The following is a 15,074-nucleotide window of genomic DNA, read 5'->3' on the forward strand; positions in this document are numbered from 1 at the left end:
GCCCGGGGGTGCCGCACCGACCACCCCCACCCCACCCCCCCCGCCGGCGGATTGCGGGGGGGGGGCACCGCGCAGAGGAAGGATGCTCGGGCCGGTCCCCGCTCCCACCGGCCCCCCCGACGCCTGAAGGACCCCCACCACCACCCCAAACCCGGCCGGGACGGACCCCCCCCCCCCCCTCCCCTCCCCGCTCCCCCCCGCCCTTTCCCCGCCGCGGCGGCGGCCCATGGGATGTGATGAGCTGTTCGCCGGCTCCGGCCTCAGCAGCGTGAACCTTCCGGCGGGATGGCGCGGTTCGGAGAGGACCTACCGGCCCGTTACGGGGCGGGAGGCGGTGGGACCGGCGGCCCCGGGACGGCGGCGGCGGTGGGGGGCCGGGGAGGCGCGGGGGGGCCGCGGCAGGGGGGCCCCCCCGGGGCGCAGAGGATGTACAAGCAGTCGATGGCCCAGCGCGCCCGCACCATGGCCCTCTACAACCCCATCCCCGTCCGGCAGAACTGCCTCACCGTCAACCGCTCCCTCTTCCTCTTCAGCGAGGACAACGTGGTGAGGAAATACGCCAAAAAGATCACCGAATGGCCATATCCTTTGGGGGGGGGGGGGGGAAGGGGGGGAAGGGGGGGAGCCCCGCGGGAGGACACCCCCTAATCGGCACCCCGCAGCCCCGGGCCCCTGCCCTGTGTTGGGTCCCTGTCCCCATATTGGGGTCCCCGACCCCTTACTGGGGTCCCTGTCCCATTACTGGGGTCCCCGTCTCCCTGCTGAGGTCCCCGTCCCCTTACTGGGGTCCCCGTCCCCTTATTGGGGTCCCCAACCCCTTACTGGGGTCCCCCTCCCCCTGACCTGCATTGGGTCCCCATCCCCATGTCCTGCACCGGGTCCCTGTCCCTATGCTGGGGACCCCATCCCCCTGCCCTGCATCGCGTCCCCATCCCCCCAACCTCCACTGGGGTCCCTGTCCCCATGTCCTCCACCAGCTCCTTGTCCCCATGCCACGTCCCCATTCCCCCGACCTCCACCAGGTCCCTGTCCCGTGTCCCCCTCCCTCTGACCCCCATTGGGGTCCCTGTCCTGCATCAGCTCCTCACATCCTCATCCTGCACCAGCCCCCCGTCCCCGTAACTGGGGTCCCCGTCTCCTGCCTCCCAGGAGGTCCCCATCCCCATACTGGGGTCCCCGTCCCCATGCTGGCGCCCCCCCCCCTCCCTGACCCACATTGGGGTCCCCGTCCCCATGTCCTGCACCAGCTCCCTGTCCCCATTCTGCAGCCCTGTCCCCATCCCCCTGCCCTGCCTGGGGGGTCTGGGGGAGTCCAGCTCATCCTGGGGGTAGGGGACCCCATCGCACCAGCGTCTCCCGGTGCCCTAATTGGGGGGGGTGGGAGCTGACCTGGCGCCCCCATGTCCCTGCTGCACCCCTTGCCCCCCCCCCCCCCCCCCCCAGTGCCAGCAGAGCCCCTCTCCATCCCCTGGGGTGCCCCCAGACTCAGGGTGTCCCCAGGTGTCCCCCCCTCCCCAAGGCCAACCCACTGGGGCGTTCGGGGGTGCGGGGACGTTTCAGGGCATCGCTGCCCTTGGGTCCCCCCCCCCTTCTGCACCCCAGAAACCTCAGCTGGGAGCAGCACCCAAAAAGGACCCCTTTCACCCACGGGGGGCGGCTGTCACCCAAAAAGGGCCACTGTCACTCCCAAAGGGCCACTGTCAATGCTCCTTGTGGCCATGAGGGCCCCGGGCGGGCTGGGGGGCACCGCGCGGTTTTGGGGTGCTGCCGAGGGAGGGGTGGGCTCACCGACGGGTCCGGTCCCACCACCAGCCCCCCCTGAGCCTTTTGGGGACCCCCTCCCCGGCAGCGGGGAGGGTTTGGGCAGTGGGTGCTGCCGGTGCCCCACTGGGCATGTGTGCCGCAGCCGCTGTGCCGCGGTGATGGGCGGCGGGGGCACGCGGCCGGCGCAGCACCGAAATGTCGGCCCCAGTGCGGGGACGGTGCTGCCGGCGCAGGGAGCAAATCCCGGGGGAGAAGGGAAAGGAGGGGGGGGGGGTGTTATTGGTCTTTATTTTTCCGCGTGGAAGCAAATCTGCCAGTGCGTGGCCGTGCCGTGCCGTGCTGCAGCACCGTCCTGGCTGTAGCATCCCAGGGGCAGGGTCCAGTGCCCGGTGCACCGAGAGCCGCCATGCCGGGTGCTGCCGTGTGCACCGAGCGGCGAACCGGGTCACCGTGCCGTGGGGAAAGGGCTTTGTGGCGGCGGGGGGGGCAGGGGGACACGGCGAGGGCTGCCGCTGTCGCAGTGGGGTCGGCGGCTGGAGCTGCTGGCGAGGCGGGAGCAGGGCCGGGGGTGCCGGGGTGCCGGGGGCGCAGGCAGCCCCACCGGTGGGTGCTGAGGGGGCCGGGGAGGGTGATGCATTGCACCGCCCACCCCGAGCCCCCGCGGGCCCCATCCTGCGGTTGTGCCGAGCCTCCCCCACCGTCACGACAGCCCGGCAGCAAGGAGGCGGTGGGTTCCCTTTGACTGGGGAGCGGGGGGGGGGCTGCTCCCGCAGCACCCCAAAGCCCGGCCTGACAGGCACCCGCACCCCGGCTCCCTGCGGCCGGATAGCCGCGCCGTGCCGGATAGCCGCGCCGTGCCGGGTAGCTGCGCTGTGCCAGATAGCTGTGCTGCATCGCCGTACTGTGCTGGATGGCCGTGCCGGAGAGCTGTGCTGCCCCGGATAACTGTATTGTGCCAGAGAGTTGTGCCGGGTAGCTGTGCCGTGCCGGATAGCTGTGCCGGATAGCCGTGCTGTGCTGGACAGCCATGCCGTGCCAGATAGCTGTGCTGTGTCCGATAGCTGTGCCAGATAACCTTACTGTGCCGGAGAGCCGTGCCGGAGAGCCGTGCCATGCTGGCTGGCTGAGCGGAATAGCCACGCCAGGCAGCTGAGCTGTGCCGGGTAGCCCTGCCATGCCAGATAGCCGTGCCAGGCTGCATAGCCGTGCCAAATGTCCGGGCCATGTAGCTGTGCTGGGCCAGATAGCCAGTGCCGAATAGCCGTGCCCGATAACTGCGGGGCCGGAAAACTGGGCCGTGACGGACAGTTGTGCCGCGCCACATAGGCAAGCTGAATCGCCAAGCCAGATAGCCGTGATGTGCCGGATAGCTGTGCCATGCCGGATAGCTGTGCCATGCCGGATAGCTGTGCCGTGCCGGATAGCTGTGCCATACTGGATAGCCGTGCCGGATAGCCGTGCCGTGCCGGATAGCCGTGCCGGATAGCCCTGCTGCGTCAGGCAGCGGGGCCAGCGGCCGTGCCCCACACCTCGGCTGTGCCGCAGGGGGATGGGGAGCAGGATTGGGGCCCATTTTTGTGTCTGTCCTTGGCACCGGTGCCACCTCGGCCTCGGCCATGGGGCAGCTCTGCCGGGGCGCCGGGGGGCTGCGTGGCGTTGGCGGCACAAACCAGCTGTGAGCTGGGGGTCCCGCTCCACGGCCACATAATGCAGGGCATGCTGTGGGGATGCAGGACGGGGGGTCTTGACCGCCCCCCGGCCCCTGCTTGGCTGTCACCGCTGCCTGCCCGGTGTGCTGCCCGCGGCCGCGGTGCCAGTGCCGTGGGGCCAGGTACAGCCACGGGGGACATGCTTACCAAACGCAGACCCCAAAGCGCAGGCGGGTCCCGGCGGCGGCACTGCACGAGGACGGCGGCGTCCCTGCTCGGGTGCCAGCGGGGCCAAGCGGGTGCCATGTAGGTCTCCCCGGGTCCTGCTGTCACCGCGGCGCTTTGATCGCTGCCGGCTCCCGCCTGGCGAGAGGCTTCGTGCCGAGGCGCCAGGGCTGCCGGGTCGCGCCTTTGATGGGGAAATTAATGAGCTGCGGAGCACGTGGGCGCTGGTGGCAGCTGAGCCCTGAGTCCCTGCCACCGACCGCTGCCGGTGCCGGGGGGCTCCGGGAACCCCCTCCCCTCTGGGCACCCCACCGGCCCCTCTCCTGCCTCGGTTTCCCCAACCGGCCCGCTCTGGGGGGACGCCAGGCCCCCGCGGGCTTGGCCTAGCTGGGTTTTCCTTGACTCGGCCGCACTCCTTTTGAATACATGATTTTAGCCACCATCATCGCGAACTGCATTGTCCTGGCGCTGGAGCAGCACCTGCCCGACGAGGACAAGACCCCCATGTCGGAGCGGCTGGTGAGCGTGGGGCCGGCGGGGGGGTCCGGTGGGGGGCTCTGGCCACCTCTGCGGCTCTTGTGAGGGTCCCCGGCCACCCTGGGGGGCTCCGGCGGGGGTCCCCGACCCCCCGTGGGGGTCTCTGGTGCGGGTCTCTGGCCCCTTCTGTGTGGGCGGTGGAACCGGGGCTGGCTGCCAGCCTGCACCGCGCGCACAGCCGGCACCCGTCACACAGTGGCCGCGGTTCCCGGTCTCCCCGGACCCGCCGGCGTCCCAGTTTCTTCCATGCTGGGAATCTGGGCCACGGCGGGAGCGGTGGCCGCCTCCGCCCTGCAGCACCTGGGGAAAGTGGGGGGGACACCCGGGGCCAGCGGCCGCCCTGATGCCCTCTTGCCCCCACGGGCCAGGAGCGTGCTGGGGGGTGGGGGTGTCCCCGTGTCCCCCGTCCGGTGGCCTGACGCCTGTCCCCGTCCCCAGGACGACACGGAGCCGTACTTCATCGGCATCTTTTGCTTCGAGGCGGGGATCAAGATCATCGCGCTGGGCTTCGCCTTCCACAAAGGCTCCTACCTGCGCAACGGCTGGAACGTGATGGATTTTGTGGTCGTCCTCACCGGGTGAGGTCCCTGTCCCACCACCCGACCCCCCCACCGCCGTGGGGCTGCCTGTGCACACGCGTGTCAGCCCCGTGCCCTTCACGTAGCAGACCCACACGTGTGCGTGGGGGCACGCAAGCCGTATGTCCCCGCCTGCGTCGCGGAGCGCGTGCAGAGGGTGCGTGTGCACATGCGTGTGCGTGTACGCGTGTGTGGAGTCCCTGTGTGCTGCCGGCGGTCCCGGGCGTCACCAGCGCCCGCGGGGCCGGGGCCGGGCGAGACGTTAATTATGGCCTGCGGTGCTCGTCCCGCTCCCCCAGCGGCAGCAGCTGCCTCTTAGCGCTGTCACAATATTTTCCCGCGCCGCCACTCACCGGCCCGGCACATACACCCGCCACTGGTGTTTCAGCGGCAGCCCCGGCGCCCCCCCGGCCGGCTGCTCCCCCCCAGCCATGGCACCCCGGCCCCTCCAATGGATGCTGTGGGTCCTGCGCTCGCCCTCCTGCCGGGAGAGCCGATGGGGAAACTGAGGCACGGAGCAGCCCAGATTCCGAGCTACGGGCCCCGCGTCCCCTCAAGCTCTCCCCCACATCAGGGGTTGCTCTTTGGCTGCCCCCCCAGCACCCCACTCCCCCCCAGCACCCCATTCCCTCCCCCCCGGCACCCCTTGCGCCCTGCTCTTCCCTTGCTCGGTGCCTGCCCCCCCCGCCCCCCACTCCCCTCACACCGAAGTCCCCACTTTGGTCCCCCCTCCCCCGCCCCCCCACTTGCCCCCCCCATGACCGCCAGCCCTGGCGCTGCCCCTGTGAATGAGCCATGGCATCGCTGGGGCAGCGGGAAGGAAAGAACTGGGGGGACCCACAGTGGGGTGACTGGGGGTGGCTGGGGATGAATGGGTGTCTGGGCATGAATGGGGGTGACTGGGGATGAATGGGGGTGACTGGGGGTGTCTGGGCATGAATGGGGGTGACTGGGGATGAATGGGGGTGACTGGGGGTGACTGGGCATGAATGGGGGTGACTGGGGATGAATGGGGGTGACTGGGGGTGACTGGGGGGTGACTGAGAATGAATGGGTATGAATAGAGGTAACTGGGGATGAATAGGATTGAATGGGGGTGAATGGGGGTGAATGGGCATGAATGGGGGTGACTGGGGATGAATGGGGGTGATGCGGATGAATGGGGCCGGCCGGTTGCCATGGCAACAGGCAGCGGGAGAGGACCTTCCGCGGGGTTGGGGGAGTGTGGGGGGGACGGCAATGGGCCCCCAGGGTGCGTCCGAGCGCCTGTGCTCCCCCCCGCTGCCACCGGGGTCCTCGGGGACCCCCCAGGCTGCTGCTGGCGGGGGGCTGCGACCCCCCGGGCCAGGCTTGGCTCCGGCATCAGCACCGGCAGTGCCGCCGCGCTCAGCCCGGAAAGGCTAAATATAGCCCAGCGCTCCCGCCCGCGCTGCCGGCACCGGCTCCCGGCCCTGCCGGCACGGCCGTGGGCACGTGGCCATGCGGCGGGGACGCGGGGGCTCACCGGGGCTGTCATGGACTGGCCGTGGGCACGTGGGCATGTGGCAGGGATGTGGGGGCTCATGGTGGCCGTGGCGGCACGGCTGTGGTCTCGTGGGGACATGATGTGGACGTGGGGGCTCATGGTGGCCATGGTGGCACGGCTGTGGGCATGTGGCAGGGACATGGGGGCTCACGGTGGCCGTGATGGCCTGACTGGTCTCGTGGGCATGCAGTGGTGACCTGGGGGCTCACAGTGGCTGTGATGGCATGGCCGTGGGCATGTGGCAGGGACGGGGGGGCTCGTGGTGGCCATGGGGCATGTGGTGTCCCACGGAGGATGTGTGGCTCCGCTGAGACTTGGTGGTGGTGATGGCACAGCCCGTGGGGGGGCACTCAGGAAGGGTGGGGCGTTGTGGCTCTCGGTGGCCATGATGGCACGGCTGGGGGGTGCTGGGACGTGGTGGGACACATCTGTGGCGGGACATGCCTGTGGTGGAGGCGGTGGCCCATGGGGACGTGTGGCCGCGCTGGGACGTGGTGGCCGCAGTGGCGTGGCTGGTGGGGGTCCCTGGCCGGGTTGGGGTACCGGCCGCATGGGGGGGTCCCCTCCTGCTGACCCCCCTCTCACCCCCGCAGCATTCTGGCCACGGTGGGCTCCCAGTTCGACCTGCGGACGCTGCGGGCCGTGCGCGTGCTCCGGCCCCTCAAGCTGGTCTCGGGGATCCCAAGTGAGTGGCGCGGGGATGCCATGGGGTCGGGGGGGAGGGGGGGGGGGACAGACACGTCGTCATCCGCTCAGCCCCATCTGGCGCAGGTTTACAAGTCGTCCTGAAGTCCATCATGAAGGCGATGATCCCACTGCTGCAGATCGGCCTCCTCCTGTTTTTCGCGATCCTCATTTTTGCAATCATAGGATTAGAGTTTTATATGGGCAAATTTCACACCACCTGCTTCGACCTGGTGACGGGTAGGTCTGCCCCCCCCCCCAACCCCCACCCACCCTAAAACGCCCCTAAATGCCCCCCACACCTCTCCCTGCCCCACCACCACCGGCCCTGCCTCAGTTTCCCCACTGGGGAGGACTCGGAGCCCGCCATGGGGACGCCGTGGGGCTGAGACCGGGGCTGGGGGGGGGCCGTCTCCTTCTCACCCCCCACCCCCCCAGCTCCCTGGGCCCGTGGCCCGTGCCCGATATGGAACGGCCTAATTACTTCTCTCCCCTGATGAAGATGCCGTTAATTGGCGGGAGCTATTTCTGCGCGGCGGCCGCGTCAGCACTGTGGAGGGGAACGGGATGAAGGAGGCTGCGGGGAGGAGGGGGGGCACGATGCGGGGGGGGGTGGGGGTCCGGGCTGGAAAAGGGGAGGGGGTTGGAGCCATCCCCGGCTCCGTGTGTGTGTGTGTCCGTCCCCCGCTGTCCCCAGACGAGATCAAGGTGGAAGTCCCGTGCGGGACGGACGAGCCGGCCCGAATCTGCCCCAACGGCACCAAGTGCAAGAAGTACTGGGAGGGCCCCAACTACGGCATCACCCAGTTCGACAACATCCTCTTCGCCGTCCTGACCGTCTTCCAGTGCATCACCATGGAAGGGTGGACAGACCTCCTCTACTATGTGAGCCCCCCCCCCGGGGGGGGGGTCCTCCCCCCCGCCACCCCTCTTTCCCCATTGAAGCCGCCTCCTGTCCCCCGAGGGCTCGCCAGTCCCTGTGGGGGTCCCCCAAGTTGTCCCCAAAAGTAGTCCCCCTCGCGGCTCCCGCCCCCACCATGTGCACATGGATGAAGAGAAATGGGGTGCAGCCGCCCCCCCCCCCCCCAAAAGCAGGAAGTGGTTTGCAGAGGGAGGGGTGGCTGCGGAGCAGGAGGGTTCCCCCCCCCCCAAAAAAAGGATGCTGCTGTCCTTCCCCCTCTGCTGGCAGTCCCAAGTCCTGCAGGGATGATCTGTGCCCCCCCCCCGTGGCCCCCCCTCGTCCCCCGTGTCCTCCCATGGCCCCCATGTGGGGGGGCACCAGGGGATTTGGGGTGCCACCAGCCCCTGGGGTGGGGACACTGGAGTCACCGCGCTCCATCCCTTGGCTGATACTGGGGCTGTGCCTGGGCCCCCCCCGGCTCATGAGACCCCCCCCCAGCTCGTGGGACCCCCCCCAACTTGTGGGACCCCCCACACCCCTGACCCCTCTTCCCTCTCCCCCCCCCCCAGAGCAACGATGCCTCAGGGAACACTTGGAACTGGCTGTACTTCATCCCCCTCATCATCATCGGCTCCTTTTTTATGCTGAACCTAGTGCTGGGGGTGCTGTCCGGGTGAGTGGGGGGGGGGGGGAGCCGGGGGGAGGGTCCCACCTCGGCCCCCCCGCTGACTCCGGCCCCCACAGGGAGTTTGCCAAAGAGCGGGAGCGGGTGGAAAACCGCCGAGCCTTCCTGAAGCTGCGGCGGCAGCAGCAGATCGAGCGGGAGCTCAACGGCTACATGGAGTGGATCTCCAAGGCGGGTGAGGACCCCCCCCCCTCTGCCTCACCTTCTCCCCCCGGGACCCCCGTGTCCCCGTCCCCCCCCCTCCCGCTGAGCCCCCCGCTTTTCTCTCAGAAGAAGTGATCCTGGCGGAGGACGAGACGGAGGGAGAGCCCCGACACCCCTTCGATGGTAAGTGTCTGCCCCAGCGTGCATCCCGGGGGGGGGGACGGGACACCCCGGGGTGGGTGGGGGGTCCCGGGTGGGGACCCCCCCCCGGGTGACGCGTGCCTCCCTCTGCCCCCTCGCCCCTGCGGGAGCTCTCCGGAGGGCCACCATCAAGAAGAGCAAAACGGACCTGCTGAGCCCTGAGGATGCTGAGGAGCAGTTGGCCGACATCGCCTCCGTGGGTGGGTGGGGGGCGTGGGTGGCCCCGGGGGGGGGCGATGGGGGTGGGGGGGGTGATGGGTTGGGAGGGGAAGGGTGAGGGGGTGACGGGGTGATGGGGGGAGTGATGGGGGTGGGGGTGATGGGTGATGGGATGATGCGTGGGGGGGTCATGGGTGATGGGTGGGGGGTGACTGAGTGACGGTTGGGGGGGTCATAAGTGGTGGGGTGGGGGGTGATGGGGTGATGGGTGGGGGGTGATGGGGGGACAGTTGGGGGGGTCATAGATGGGTGACGGGTGATGGGGTGATGAGTGATGAGTGGGGAGGTGATGGGTCGGGGGGGGTGGTGGGAGGGCGCCGGGTGACTTTTTGCGGGGTGGTGGGTGACGCGGTGATGGTGAGGATCCCCCCCCTCCCCCCCCCCCATCCTGCACCCCGCAGGCTCCCCCTTCGCCCGCGCCAGCCTCAAAAGTGCCAAGCTGGAGAACGCCACCTTCTTCCACAAGCGGGAGCGGAGGATGCGCTTCCACATCCGCCGCATGGTGAAAACTCAGGCCTTCTACTGGACCGTGCTCAGTCTGGTAGCGCTCAACACCCTGTGTGTTGCTATCGTTCACTACGACCAGCCAGATTGGCTTTCCGACTTCCTCTGTGAGTGGCCCCCACCACCCCCCCGATGCCAGACCACCACCCTCCCTGGCCACCAGCCCCCCCCTTCACTCTCTTCCTCCCCCCCCCCCCCCCGCCTTCTCCAGACTATGCAGAATTCATTTTCTTGGGACTCTTTATGTCCGAAATGTTTATAAAAATGTACGGGCTGGGGACGCGGCCTTACTTTCACTCGTCCTTCAACTGCTTCGACTGTGCCGTGAGTGCGGCCACCCCCGGCGAGAACGGGGTGGGATGGGGATGGGATGGGATGGGAATGGGGATGGGATGGGGATGGGGATGGGATGGGGATGGGGATGGGTTGGGGGTGGGGATGGGATGGGAATGGGGATGGGGATGGGAATGGATGGGGATGGGGATGAGGATGGGATGGGGATGAGGATGGGATGGGAATGGGGATGGGATGGGGATGAGGATGGGATGGGGATGAGGATGGGATGGGGATGGGGATGGGATGGGAATGGGGATGGGATGGGGATGAGGATGGGATGGGGATGAGGATGGGATGGGGATGGGGATGGGGATGGGATGGGGATGGGGATGGGATGGGGATGGGGATGGGGATGGGATGGGGATGGGGATGGGGATGGGATGGGATGGGATGGGGATGGGGATGGGGATGGGATGGGGATGGGGATGGGGATGGGGATGGGATGGGATGGGATGGGGATGGGGATGGGGATGGGATGGGATGGGATGGAATGGGGATGGGGATGGGGATGGGATGGGGATGGGGATGGGGATGGGATGGGGATGGGGATGGGGATGGGATGGGATGGGATGGGGATGGGGATGGGGATGGGATGGGGATGGGATGGGATGGGATGGGGATGGGGATGGGGATGGGATGGGGATGGGATGGGGATGGGATGGGGATGGGGATGGGGATGGGGATGGGATGGGATGGGATGGAATGGGGATGGGGATGGGGATAGCGTAGGGACAAGGTGAAGATGGGGAAGAGGTTGGGATAGGGATGGGGACAGGGATAGGGTTGGGGACAGGATGGATACACTCTCCCCCCCCCCCCCCCCAGGTTATCATCGGAAGCATCTTCGAGGTGATCTGGGCTGTTGTGAAGCCGGGAACATCCTTCGGGATCAGCGTGCTACGAGCTCTCAGGTTACTGCGCATTTTCAAAGTCACAAAGTAAGTGCTGACGGGTCGGGCGCCGCCGCTCTGTCCGTCCGTCCATCCATCCGTCTGTCTGTCCATCCGTCCGTCGGTCGCTCTGTCCGTCGGTCCGGCCGCGCCTGTGGGTCTGCGGTCACTGGGGCAGCGCGAGCACGGCCGAGCGTGCGGGTGCACGGAGCCATCGTGGGGTGCCGAGCTGCTGTCCCTCCTCCCCTCGCACCCCCGTGTCCCCTCCCCGTGTCCCCGTGTCCCCTCGTCCCCCCGTGTCCCCGGTCCCCCCGCGGCCCCGCAGCCTGGCTCTGTCCTGGCAGGTACTGGGCTTCCCTGCGGAACCTGGTGGTCTCCCTCCTGAACTCCATGAAGTCCATCATCAGCCTCCTCTTCCTCCTCTTCCTCTTTATCGTCGTCTTTGCCCTTTTGGGGATGCAGCTCTTCGGGGGACAGTGAGTAACCGAAACGGTGCCTCCCCCCCGGGATCCCCTCAGCGTGGGGGTGGCTCTGTGCCCCCGTTCCCCACCTGGGGGGCACCCTGTGGGGGTGGGGCTCCCACCGCTGTTCCTTCTCCCTGCCCCCCCCCCAGGTTCAATTTTGACGACGGGACCCCTCCCACCAACTTCGACACTTTCCCAGCAGCAATAATGACGGTGTTTCAGGTAGGGGAACTCCCCCTCCATCTCCCCCTCTGGGACTCCTGAGGAATTGGGGTGCCGGGGGGGGGGGGGTCCCCACTGCCCCCACGGCTCCTTCCTCCCCTCCCCCCCCCCTTAGATCCTGACGGGCGAAGACTGGAACGCGGTGATGTACGACGGGATCAAATCTCAGGGCGGCGTCAAGGGGGGGATGGTTTTCTCCGTCTACTTCATCGTCCTCACCCTCTTCGGCAACTGTATCCTCGGGGTGCTGGGGGGGTCCCGGGGGGGGGTCCTGGCCTAATCCGGGGGGTGGGATGCTCTGGGAGGTGCTTTGCCTTGACGGGACGCCCAGACACCCTCCTCAATGTCTTCTTGGCCATCGCGGTGGACAACCTCGCCAACGCGCAGGAGCTCACCAAGGTGAGGACCGGGGCTGGGGATGTGATGGAGGGGGGCCACCCCCCACCCACCCCCCATCGCCCATGGCCTCGGGGCTGGGCTGGACACGGCGTGGGGCTTTGCAGGACGAGCAGGAGGAGGAAGAAGCCGCCAACCAAAAGCTGGCGCTGCAGAAGGCGAAGGAGGTGGCCGAAGTGAGCCCGCTCTCCGCAGCCAACATGTCTGTCACCATGTAAGTGCGTCGTGTGCCCATCTCTGTCCCGGCTCCATCCCTGGATCCATCCCTGATCCATCCCTGGATCCCTCCCTGGTTCCATCCTTGCCTCCACCCCTGGATCCATCCCCAGTCCATCCCTGGATCCATCCCTGGATCCCTCCCTGGTTCCATCCTTGTCTCCATCCCCAGATCCATCCCCAGCTCCATCCTTGTCTCTGTCCCCATCTCCGTCCCCATCTCCATCCTCTGCCTCATCATCAGCTCCACCCCGGCTCTGTCCCTGACTCCTTCCTCGGCTCCATCCCCAGATCCATCCTCGGCTCCATCCTCGACTCCGTTCCTGGCTCCATCCCAGCTCCATCCTCAGCTCCGTCCTGGCTCCATCCTCAGCTCCATCCTCGGCTCCATCCCATCTCCATCCCTTCTCCACCCCGGCTCCATCACCGCCTCCATCCTTGGCTCCATCTTGGCTCCATCCTCAGCTCCATCCCAGTTCCATCCCGGCTCCATCCCGGCTCCGTCCTCGGCTCCATCCTGACCTCCATCCCACCTCCATCCCACCTCCACCCTGGCTCCGTCCCGGCACACCTCAGGCTCGCCCGACGTGGGCTGTGGCTCCCCGCTGCAGGAAGGAGCAGCAGAAGAACCAGAAGTCCTCCAAGTCGGTGTGGGAGCAGCGGACGAGCGAGCTGCGGAAGCAGAACCTGCTGGCCAGCCGGGAGGCCCTCTACAGCGAGCTGGACCCCGAGGAGCGCTGGAAGGTGCCCTACGCCCGCCACCTCCGCCCCGACATGAAGACCCACCTGGACCGCCCGCTGGTGGTAGACCCCCAGGAGAACCGCAACAACAACACCAACAAGACGCGCCCCGGCGAGCCGCCGCTGGAGCCCCGCTTCGGCCAGCCCCGCGCCGACGAGCTCCGCCGCCAGCCGCGCTACCCCGACCCCGGCGGACCCCGGCCCGGGGAACCCCCCGGCCCCGATGGCCGCCGGCCCCGCAGCAGTAGCCGCGAGCCTGAGCGGGAGCCCAGCCAGGAGCGCGCCTACGCTGACACTGAGCGCCTCAAAACCGTCGAGCGCCGGCACCGGCCGGGCGGCAGCCGGGATGGCCGCGCCGGTTCGCCCCAGCACGAACGTGAGCACCGGCGGCACCGGGCGCACCGGCGGGCGGCCGAGGAGGGCGAGGAGGGCGGGCGGCCCGAGCGGCGGCCACGGCACCGGGAAGGCGGCCGGGTGGCGCGGGGCGAGGGGGACGGGGAGCACGGGGACGGCGAGCGGCGGCGGCGGCATCGGCACGCCACACCGGCCGGCTATGACGGCGAGGGCAAGCGGGACGACAAGGAGAGGCGGCACCGGCGGCGGAGGTGAGCGGGCTGGTGGGAACCCCCCACCCTGGGGCTGGTGGGACCCCCCTGGGGGTGGTAGGAGTCCCCCTGGGGCAGATGGGACCCCTTGGAGCAGGCGAGACCACCGTGGGGCTGGTGGGCCCCCCCCAGGGCAGCTAAGACCCCCCTGGGGCTGGTGGAACTCCCCCTGGGGCAGGTGAGACCCCCCCGGGGCAGATGAGACCCCCTCTGGGGCTACTGGGACCCCCCCCCCAGGCCCTGGAGCTGCTCCAGCTCCCGGGGGACCCGAATCCCCCCCCCCAGTGTTCCCGGCTCAGCGCCCACCCCGGGGCGTACTGGGGGTGCCACAGGGGGGTCCCAGCTGACACCCCCCCCCGCCTTTCCCCCCCCAGGGAGAACCAGCCCCCCGGGGTGCCTACGGGCCCCACGCTCTCCACCACCCGCCCCATCCAGCAGGACATGGGGCGCCGGGACCCCCCCGTGGCCGAGGACATCGACAACATGAAGAACAACAAGTTGGCCACCGCCGACCCCCCCGCGCCCCCCACCATGGGCAACCACACCGCCTGCCCCGCCGCCGCCCCCCCCCGCCGCCCTCCTGCCGCCCCCAACCCCCCCCCCGAAAACAGCCTGGTGGTCACCAACCCCGGACCCCACAACAACCCCGCCAAGGGGGGGGGCAAGCCGGAGCACACCGCCGTGGACATCCCGCCCCCCCTCCCGCCGCCCCCCACCAACGCACTGGTCCAAGGTAAGACACCCCCCACCCCACCTGTGGGGGGGCTCAGGGTCCGGGGGGTTCTGAGGGAGTCCAGGGGGTGCAAGGGGGGGTGGGGAGTGGGTGCAGGGGGGGTCTGGGGGGGGTAGAGGTGATTTGGGGATTTGGGGGGTTCCAGAGGGGTGTCTGAGGGGGTGTCTGGGGGGGTGCAGGGGGGGTCTGGTAAGTGTGGAGCATCGGGGGGGCACCCAGGGGGTCCGTGGGGTGCAGAGGGCATCTGGGGGGCCTGGGGGTCCGGAGGGGGTACAGGGGGTGTCGGGGGAGGGGGGGGGGGCTGGGGGCTCCGGGTGTGTCTGGGTGTTGTGGGGGGTGCAAGGGGGGGGGTCTGGGGAGTTTAAGGGCTCCAGAGGTGTTTGGGGGAGGGGGCTGCAGGGAGTTGGAGGGGGATTGGGGGGTTCTCTGGGGGGTGTGGGTCCTGGGGGGGTGCGGGGGAGGGTTGTCTGAGGAATCTGGGGGGTCTGGGGGTTGTGGAGGGTGCGGGGGGGTGTCTGGGGAGTTTGGGGGCTCCAGGGGTGTTTGGGGGGGGGGCGCTGCAGGGAGTTGGTGGGGGACTGGAGGGTTCGCGGGGGTTCTGGGGGATGGGGGGGTTTGGGGAGGGGGGTGCAGGGGGGGGTGACACCCCCGGTCCCGCAGTGAACAGGAACGCCAACCCCGAGCCGCTGCCCCGCAAGGAGGAGGAGGAGAAGAAGGAGGAAGGCGACGGGCAGGAGGAGAACGGCCCCAAGCCCATGGTGCCCTACAGCTCCATGTTCATCCTCTCCACCACCAACCCGTGAGCGCCGCGGGGGTCCGGGGGGGGCGTTTTAGGGGGGAGGGGGGGGGGGGGCT

General features: G+C 69.1%; 1 protein-coding gene across 1 annotated transcript in view; it reads left to right on the forward strand.

Annotated features, from left to right (window-relative positions):
* Positions 1–285: 285 nt before the first annotated feature.
* Positions 286–15,074, forward strand: part of CACNA1A (calcium voltage-gated channel subunit alpha1 A) — a gene marked incomplete at both ends in the record, with an annotated part of 31,497 nt that continues 16,708 nt past the window's right edge. The window contains 21 exons of the mRNA XM_082496728.1: positions 286–581; positions 4,052–4,157; positions 4,614–4,753; positions 6,872–6,963; positions 7,050–7,202; positions 7,660–7,847; positions 8,433–8,536; positions 8,608–8,723; positions 8,819–8,875; positions 9,004–9,093; positions 9,514–9,723; positions 9,828–9,940; positions 10,778–10,890; positions 11,187–11,318; positions 11,456–11,528; positions 11,644–11,761; positions 11,860–11,927; positions 12,032–12,138; positions 12,752–13,486; positions 13,861–14,219; positions 14,880–15,018. Of these exons, the coding sequence (XP_082352854.1) occupies positions 286–581; positions 4,052–4,157; positions 4,614–4,753; positions 6,872–6,963; positions 7,050–7,202; positions 7,660–7,847; positions 8,433–8,536; positions 8,608–8,723; positions 8,819–8,875; positions 9,004–9,093; positions 9,514–9,723; positions 9,828–9,940; positions 10,778–10,890; positions 11,187–11,318; positions 11,456–11,528; positions 11,644–11,761; positions 11,860–11,927; positions 12,032–12,138; positions 12,752–13,486; positions 13,861–14,219; positions 14,880–15,018 (3,509 nt within the window). The remainder of the gene's footprint in view (positions 582–4,051; positions 4,158–4,613; positions 4,754–6,871; positions 6,964–7,049; positions 7,203–7,659; positions 7,848–8,432; positions 8,537–8,607; positions 8,724–8,818; positions 8,876–9,003; positions 9,094–9,513; positions 9,724–9,827; positions 9,941–10,777; positions 10,891–11,186; positions 11,319–11,455; positions 11,529–11,643; positions 11,762–11,859; positions 11,928–12,031; positions 12,139–12,751; positions 13,487–13,860; positions 14,220–14,879; positions 15,019–15,074) is intronic.

The sequence above is a fragment of the Vanellus vanellus genome, assembly GCF_965231255.1.
Source record: "Vanellus vanellus genome assembly, chromosome: 30".
Classification (NCBI taxonomy): Eukaryota; Metazoa; Chordata; class Aves; order Charadriiformes; family Charadriidae; genus Vanellus; species Vanellus vanellus.